A 9,597-nucleotide genomic window follows, 5' to 3' on the forward strand; every position below is an offset into this window, starting at 1 on the left:
TCAAATGTCCAAAGGCTTGAATCCATCTTCATCCCATGCTGGTTCATACACTCCATCATTCCTAAGGACATTGGAACAAGAACTCAAAAGCATAGGCTCATTCAACATAAACTGATTATTAAACATAAGGTTAGCGTTCACCTGAGAATGAATTTCCTTCTCCAATTGTTTAGATCTACTTCTTGTAATTGGACCAGCTTTATCAAGTGGAGTTTCATTTGAAGATGAGTGAATGCTAGGAATGTCCTCATTAGCCTCCCTCTCTTGAGAAGGAGTCGTCCTCGACTCAGGCTCACCAACAAATGGAAGCAAGTCTTTGACATTGAATGTTGTACTCACATTGGAATATTCAGGTGGCAGCTCAATTTTGTAAGCATTATCATTTATCTTGTGTAAAACCTTGAACGGACCATCACCCCTAGGAGATAACTTACTCTTGCGCTGTTGGGGAAATCGATCCTTGTGTAGATGCAACCACACGAGGTCTCCGGGCTGGAATGTAACCTTCTTCTTACCTTTGTTCGCTTGCTTTGCATATTGTGCTGATTTCTTCTCGATATTCCTTCTTGTCTCATCATGTAGCTTCTTGAGAAAATCTGATCTCTTTGCTGCATCCAAGTTAACTTATTCCTGTAATGGTAAAGCCAAAAGATCCATGGGAGTATGCGGTTTAAACCCATAAACAATTTCAAATGGACAAAAGTTTGTTGTGGAATGGACTGCCCTGTTATAAGCAAATTCAACATGTAGAAGGCAGTCTTCCCACTGCTTCAAATTCTTTTTCAACACAGTACGCAACATGGTGGACAAGGTACGGTTGACAACTTCAGTTTGCCCATCGGTTTTGTGGATGACAAGTGGTGGAAAATAACAACTTTGTACCAAGTTTAGCCCATAACGTCTTCCAAAAATAGCTTATAAATTTTGTATCCCGATCTGAAACAATAGTCCTTGGTACTCCATGTAAACGAACGATCTCCCTGAAAAACAAATCAGCAACGTGTGAAGCATCGTCGTTCTTATGACATGGAATAAAATGTGCCATTTTAGAGAATCGGTCAACAACAACAAAGATAGAATCCCTCCCCCTCTGAGACCGAGGTACCCCCAAAATAAAATCCATGGATATATCTTCCCAAGGTACATTCGGAACTGGTAATGGAGTATAAAGACCATGGGGATTAAGGCGGGACTTAGCTTTCAAGCAGATTATGCAGCGTGCAACATGTCGTTGTACATCACGTCGCATATGTGGCCAAAAGAAATGATCGGAGAGCATGTCCAATGTCTTTTTGACGCCAAAATGACCAGCTAAGCCACCAGCATGTGCTTCCAGCAAAAGAAACAGACGAATCAAGTAGGCTGGAATGCATAGTTTGTTAGTGCGAAATAAAAAACCATCATGCACATAATACTTGTCCCAGCCTTTTCCAGCAATGCAATGAGAGAAATGTTCTTTAAAATCAGAATCAGCTGCATAGAGTGTTTTAATGGATTCCAAACCAAGCACTTTTGTATCTAATTGTGTAACCAAACCACATCTCCGTGATAAGGCATCAGCAACAATATTATCTTTTCCACGCTTATGTTTTACAACATAGGGAAATGTTTCAATGAACTCAATTCATTTAGCATGTCTACGGTTCAGTTTGCCTTGACTTTTTAGATATTTCAAAGCTTCATGATCAGAATGGATGACAAATTCTTTAGGTAACAAATAATGTTGCCAAACTTCCAAAACTCGAACTAAGGCATAAAGCTTTTTATCATAGATAGAATAATTCAGATGTGGACCATTCAACTTTTTAGAAAAGTAGGCAACAAGTTTACCTTCTTGAAGTAGTACACCTCCTATGCCAATACCACTTGCATCACATTCGATCTCAAATGTCTTACCAAAATCAGGAAGTTGTAGCAGCGGTGCTTCACAAAGCTTTGTTTTCAGCTCATTGAAGGCTTGGTCTTGTTCATCACCCCACTTGAATGGAACATCCTTCTTTGTCAAATTGTTGAGGGGTGCAGCGATGGTGCTGAAATCTTTAACAAAATGCCTGTAAAAACCTGCAAGACCATAAAAACTTCGAACTTGACTCACATTTGTAGGTGTAGGCCAATCCTGTATTGCTTTAACCTTCTCTTCATCAACCTGAATACCATCTGCGGAAACAACAAAGCCAAGGAAAACAACACGGTCTGTGCAAAAGGTGCACTTAGCAATGTTGCCATATAATTTCTCTTCCCTCAAAACAGCAAGTACTTGACGGATATGATCAAGATGTTCATCAAATGATTTGCTATAGATCAGAATATCATCAAAATAAACAACTACAAACTTGCCAATGAAAGCTCGTAAAACATGGTTCATTAAGCGCATAAAAGTTGAAGGAGCATTTGTCAAGCCAAATGGCATCACAAGCCATTCATAGAGACCAATTTTAGTTTTAAACGCTATTTTCCATTCATCACCAAGTTTCATGCGGATTTGATGATAGCCACTACGCAAATCAATCTTGGTGAAAATGATGGAACCACTCAATTCATCTAACATGTCATCAAGTCGTGGAATGGGATGGCGATATCGAACAGTTATAGCATTGATAGCACGACAATCAACACACATGCGCCAAGAGCCATCTTTCTTTGGAACTAAAAGAACGAGAACATCACATGGTGATAAGGATTCACGAACATACCCTTTGTCCAAAAGCTCTTTTACCTGTCGCTGAATTTCCTTTGTCTCTATGGGATTGGTGCGGTAGGCTGGACGATTTGGAAGAGAAGCACCTGGTACCAAATCAATTTGATGCTCAATTCCATGGAGTGGAGGAAGTCTAGCTGGTATCTCATCGGGAAAAACATCTTCGAAGTCCTGTAAGAGATCAAGAACAACACTAGGCAGCGATGAAGGTAAATCGTTAGTTGAAAGTAGGACCTCCTTGTGCAAGAGCACAAAGAATGGGGCTGTGGTGTTTCTCACTTCTCTCATATCACTCTTGCTCACAAAGAGACACTCAGTGTGGCGTGGCTGTTTAGGATTGGCATGAGTCTTTATGTGGTTGGATGGGTTAGAACTCTCTCCCTTACTTGTGTTGGGGATCTCACTCAATTTTCGTTTGTCAGATTCCTCTCTTTTCTTGCGAGCCATATCTGAAGCACGTATCTCCTCTGGAGATAATGGAATAAGAACCACCTTCTTGTCATTGTGAATGAAAGTGTGTTTGTTAGACCATCCAAAATGCACCGAGTCCACATCAAATTGCCAGGGCCAACCAAGCAGCAAATGGCATGCTTGCATGGGGACAATATCACAATCCACCTCTCCATGATAATCACCAATGGAAAATGACAAACGAATCATGGCTGAAACCTTAACTGTCCCAGAATTATTCAACCATTGCATATGGTATGGATGTGGATGGCGACGTGGCTGCAAGCCAAGCTTCTCAACAAGCAAAGCACTAACAATATTATTGCAGCTCCCACCATCTATGATGAAATGGCACACTTGTCCTTTCACTTTGCATCTGGATTGAAACAAATTATGGCGTTGTCCTTGTTCAGCAGCAACAAATTGAGTGGAAAGAACTCGCCTCACCACCAAAGAAGGAGATGGTGTGTTCATTATAGAACACGTCAAATCAGGAAAATCAGCAAGCAACTCATCAAAATCATCACTAGTAATCTCGTCGAAAGATGGAGAAACAACATCTTGTAATAGGTCATTGTGAGCAAAAGTTGGAATAGGTTGAATGGCTAAACAATTTAGACCTAGCTCAAATGTACCATCCTCTGCTGAATACTCACAAGTGTCAAGATTAAGATCTGCAAATACATTGTTAAACTCATCCTCCTCTTCACTTTGGGAATCATAAGAACCATCAGCAAGTGCAATAATAGTACGACGATTGGGACATTCAGCTTGCTTATGCCCATGACCACCACACTTAAAACACTCAATCTTGCTTGTCTTGCGTTGGGTGGCTGTAGTAGAAGAAGTGGGCTGACTTGAACTCACAGCTTTACCTTTCACATCCAATTGTTTGGAAGAAGTTGGAAGATATCTATTTGCTCCACGAGATGAGGATTTGGGCGTTGTAGCTCCTTGCTGTTGGAATTGAGGCATGACATCCCCTTGCTGTTGGGAATGACGCCATGAAGCATTGTATTTGTAAGACGTAGCAATTTGCCTTTCAGCCCTCTTTGCAAAATGAACCAACTTGGTGAGACATGTGTAGGTTGTCATATCCACTTTATCAGCAATGGGTTTATTGAGGCCAACTAGAAACCGAGCCATTGTGGATTCCTCATCTTCAGTTATCCCTGTACGAAGTACACACATTTCCAATTCTTGAAAATATTCATCAACAGTACGAGTACCTTGCACAAGACGTTTCAGCTTCAAATGTAGATCACGAGAGTAATATGCTGGAACAAAACGACATCGCATTTCTCTCTTCATGTCTTCCCAAGTTATACGAACATGCCCAACTCTCTGATATTCAGTACGGACCTGATTCCACCAAGTTATGGCATAGCCTTTAAACTCAATGGCTGCAAGCTTTGCCTTCTTTTCAGCAGAGTATTCATACAAATCAAATATTTGTTCCACCTTGGTCTCCCATTCAAAATAAGCATCAGCATTCTCCTGTCCGCTGAAAGGGGGAATAGACACTTTCACGTTTCTTAAACCATCATCATTACGACGACGATGGCGGTCACGATAACCATGATGGCCACCACCATGTCGATGATCATCCATGTCGGACAACATATCATCATCACCATCATAATCTCTACCTCCAACTAGAACACGCTGAGCACGACCAAAACCATGGCCAAACCCACCACGTCCATGTCCATGACCAGTGGCACGACGTGGTGCCTCGTTATCCTCATTGTCATCATCCTCATTTGGTGGTGGTTCTCTATGAGGAATGTTCAATTGGAGAGTTTGTAGTTGTTGCATCAAATCATTCATTTGTGTACACAGCTCCTGGAATTCCTCCACCGAAACAGCGGCACCATCTCCACGTCCTGCCATATTAGTAGAGGGGAAAAAAGGACAATATATATGTAGAATATATGTGGAATCACTCCCTCACCACTTACTGAACAAGTTCTTTCTCTTCCTAGAAAGGGCAAGAACTGTAACAGAACCGACCAATTATACGAAATTAAGTAAGAAAATCATCCGCCAGAGCAGATGATTTAGCAAACTTAAGCACGTATAACCCGGTAGTCCGTGAAATCACGAAGGATTTCCAAACCAACTTCCATTCCAGCCAAGATCGTAATAAGTTTAGCGGTCACCATCACATATTACATAAAAGTTCGCAATCTCAGATACATCAGAGTTTCAACATAGTTATTACAAAACCAATTCGAATAAAAGTAGTGGAAGCCATTTGTTTAAACCACACACACACTCACACGGAGTTCAAATATAGTGCCAGCAAATGATCATCTCCAACAAAAGCATCAGACGAGACGTAAGGAATGACCATGCCCATGGTCCTAAGCATCACCCATCGCAGGATAAAGGCAGTTGATACAGTAGCCATAATACATCTGCCCATCTACAACAAGTGGGAATAAAACCCTGAGTACGAGAAGGTACTCAGCTAGACTTACCCGACATAACCGAAAATAAGTGACACCAAGGATTATGAAGGGCTTTATAGTAGGGTAGCTGACTCATTTGCAAAAGAAGCATTTTTAGCCTTTCAAGAACCTTCCTAAAAGCATTATTGTCAATTTAATGATTATTAACCTGTCGACTAGATTTGCACCTATACTAGAGCAAACATATGATTAAGCAGATAATGATAACCAATGATCATTAAACAACTTCCATCCTGTCATATTCACTATAACTGTCCAAGTGTTCCATAAACATTTACTACGATGAAGTAACTCAAGTCAAGTGCTCACTATCCAGGAGCGATGGCGATTCGAATCGATTCCTAACTAGCTGGTGATTTGTTCCTTACACAAACCTCACTCACCCGCTAAAGTGAGATATTGATCACCGAGTCAACTATCCAGGAATCTCGAGTTTGCCAGGAACCACATGTACCCGGGGGCCGACCGACTACACTTTGGTCTTATCATCTCGCCCCCGTGTCCTACCACACCTGCTCCGGCACAGTGCGCTGCGGGCAATCTACTCGGCCCGAATAATCTCCCAGCTTCGCGGTCGGAAGGTACTTTATCCGGCCAGCTAAATGTAAGGCATGCGTTCAACATGACTCGAGGTCCAACAACGGTTGGTCCTTAATCGACACAGACGGAAACACTACAGTCCAAAACTCTACAAGTCTCCGTCCGGTCTCAACTTCATTTAACACTTAGTTATACCATGACTTTATAGTCATCCAAGCAGATCCAGGTAACCACCTATAGCTCGCAGGTGACAGGAAATTACCCGACTTCTACCGGTCTAAGCCAGCTAAGCATTGACTCGACTACGGATACCCGGGTAACAAGGATATAGTATAACAAAGGTAGACAAGGTATAATGCAGCAATGGTTGCAAACAACTCCTGAACGTAATGCATCAATTAAAGTAAAGCATTTAATTAAATAATTGCAAACCGGGAGAAAATGCTCCAGGGCTTGCCTCTCTCGAAGGAGCTCGGACGGTGATCGGGGCACTCCGGAAGTTCCTCAACGTCCTCCTCGTCGGCTTCGGGCACTTCCTGCGGCTGCACCTCGAACTGCTCCTCGGGCTCCTCGGGTATGACGACTGGGTTCTCGGTTTGCGATCCTGTATGATGCAATGTGCGTAAGTGCTTATGCAATCAGTGCATCGGATGAGATGAATACAATGGATATGTTAAAATGCAAGGTAGTCAACATCATCCAAGAAAATATATTACAAGCACATGTCATCTACTGCATTCTCTTCTACTACTAATATGTTAAGTCAACATATCTTATTAAATGCTTCAAAGATACACCAAAGCTTTATTAATTTCTTAAACACACATAAAGCAACCCTTAATTAAACCCTAATTAATAATAGGTTTGAATAGCAACCTCTATTTTTATTGCTTAGAAAAATCTTAGAAAATTACCATAGCACATTACTACCCTAAGTAGTCTACCATCAGATTTTCATGGTGTTTGAAAGAGTGGATTAGCCTACACAAAAATAACAAGCTATGGCAGGATTATGAACATAAAAATACTTTGAACTGTGAAAAGTGTCAAACAACAGAGTTAGTATTTTTCCTAGGTTCTTCATAGCATACAATGACTGTACAAAAATTATCACATGCATGTTTTGTACAAAGTTTGCCCTCTAGCTAAAATAACAAAAATCAGCCAATAAAGGTACTTGAACTACACCTCAAAATTTTCCCACAGCACATGCATGAAACATATTTTTCCTAGGAAGTACATTACATAAGAATATTAACAAACTTGGAATTCATATTTTTCTGAAGCCTATAGATTTTTCTACACATTTTTCAAGTTATCAGCAATATACATGATTAATAAAGTTCTACAGAAAAGTATCTAAAAAATGACATGCAATAATTTTTCCAAGTAGATCTGATGATAAGGAACCTAGACAAATTTATTTCAATAGATTTGGAGCAACTTTGAGTATCCAAACATTTTTTTCCAAACCATTTCTATTTTCAAATAATAAAGAAAAATGAAAAGCAAATCATTCAATCGCTACTGGGCCAGCCCGCTGGAATCAGCTGGCCCATGGCCACATTTGGCCTGCGCGGCCCGAGCGCAAGGAAGGGGGAGACGGCCCGGCAGGGCGTCGGCCCACGGCCTCTCGGCCTGGCTCGACTGAGGCAGAGGCCACGCCGGCGCTGCGACATCGCGGCGGCGCGGCTCGGCCACGAGGCCGGTGGCCATTGCCAGCCGTGATAGGGCGAGTTAGCGGTAGCATGAGGTTTGCGAGAAGATGGCGAAGGTGGGAAGGTAGCTAGGCAGGGTTGGAGAAGAGGAGGAAGGTGTCTTCCATGGTGGCCGAGCACGGCGGCGCCATGGCCGACGGTGGCGGGGCTTGAGACGGCTCTACCTGAGCTCAGCAGTCGGCGCAAACGCGAGCACGACTTGAAGGAGAGCGAGGCGGAGCTACGGGCGCGTGATTGTTGGCCGAGGTGGAGGAGCCACGGCGGATTTCGCCGGCGGGTGCGGTGGCGCGGCGAGAGGCAGAGCGAGTACGCGCAGTGCTTGCGGAGAGGAGAAGCAGCGCGGGAGTGAGCGAGCGAGCGCACCGGCTTCGGTAGGAGTAGGCAGGCGCGTGGGCGCGGGCACAGGCCGGCTGCGACGCACGGCGGCATCGACGGCGCATGGCCGCCATGCGGCGGGCAAGCTCTGCCGTGGTCGGGCGCGGCGCGGCGCGTCAGAGGGCAGGCGCGTGCGGAGGCAGGCCAGGCGCGGCGCTGGGCTAGGCTGGGCCAAGGCGAGGCGCGCAGTGCAGCGGGAGGCTGTGTGGGCTGGCTTCGGCCGTGGGCCAGAAGCGAGGCGGCGGCCCGCGAATGAGAAAAAGCCCTTTTTCATTTGTATTTTCAAGGAATTTTTAAATGCCAACTTTCAAACATTATTTTGAGCAAGAAAATGACATCTTTTGAAAATGTACCAAAAATGAAAGTTGATTAGAATTTAATTCTCTACAACTTTGCTTTTATGACCAAAGCCAAATTCTTTCTAGATTTTGAATTGAAAAATCAAAGTCCGTGTTTAACTCAAAACCCTAATTTTCGGGAAATTACTTTGGAAGCAAAATTTTGAATTAATTTGAATACAAACCTTGCTCCAAAAATTGAACTAAATAATCCTAGATGATTTACAATAGTAGCCAAATATGTTTTACTAACCTAGCCAGCAAAATCAGGGCAAAACAATTCTAATAAAGGTATGCAACATTCAGGTTTCACAACATGTTTCAAATGTTTCGAAGCAGTGTTTCAATTGTTATTTACATGATTAGGCATGTATGATTAGGATGCTTGAGGATGCATGATATGTATGATTTGTAGTGCCTAAATGCAGGCATAACACCGGGGTGTTACAAGAACCGGGGCTGCAATCTGTAGTGGAAGAGTGAAGAGACTACGGTGCAACAACTCACGGTGCTTTTAAGTGGAGCTTGGTGGGGTAATATGTAAATGGAATGCGCTGAAATGTAGTAATGCAAAACCGAATAATAATCCAAGAACTCAAGTCTAAGTTGCTGAATATAAAGGAAAAGATGCTCAAAGAAAGAAACAAGATGTAGGAAGTGGATAGATGAACACCAATTGCACCAACCGAAACTTGTTACTGCCCAAACCCCTTTGTGGTGTGCTGAACACAATTCTCTTTTATTTCTTTTCTTTCCTTTTTTTGAACAAGAACTCGTTGTTTTCAGTCCTTCTTTTGACCCATATACATCTTTTCTTTTAACCTTTGTGAGAAACGCAGCACAACTTTCAACTAAAGGGGCACATAAGGATCAACTAAGATGGACGGCGCAGCACAAAAACAAGAAACTCGCGTGCGGAATTTGTGGCGGGTAGAAAACAAGGGTGGAACGGGTGGGTTTTTTTTTGATTTATATATATGCAGCAAGCAATGACGATCAGAACA

The 9,597-nt window shown here is 42.8% G+C and overlaps 1 protein-coding gene and 1 pseudogene across 1 annotated transcript; both read right to left on the reverse strand.

Annotated features, from left to right (window-relative positions):
• On the reverse strand, nucleotides 1-657 carry LOC136483713 (uncharacterized; annotated as a pseudogene).
• Nucleotides 658-1,624: 967 nt separating this feature from the next.
• On the reverse strand, nucleotides 1,625-5,041 carry LOC136479865 (uncharacterized). The gene has a single exon (XM_066477594.1). It carries the CDS (start codon nucleotides 5,039-5,041, stop codon nucleotides 1,625-1,627), a length of 3,417 nt encoding a protein of 1,138 aa, XP_066333691.1.
• Nucleotides 5,042-9,597: the final 4,556 nt, after the last annotated feature.

Source organism: Miscanthus floridulus, chromosome 9, assembly GCF_019320115.1.
Source record: "Miscanthus floridulus cultivar M001 chromosome 9, ASM1932011v1, whole genome shotgun sequence".
NCBI classification, from domain to species: Eukaryota; Viridiplantae; Streptophyta; class Magnoliopsida; order Poales; family Poaceae; genus Miscanthus; species Miscanthus floridulus.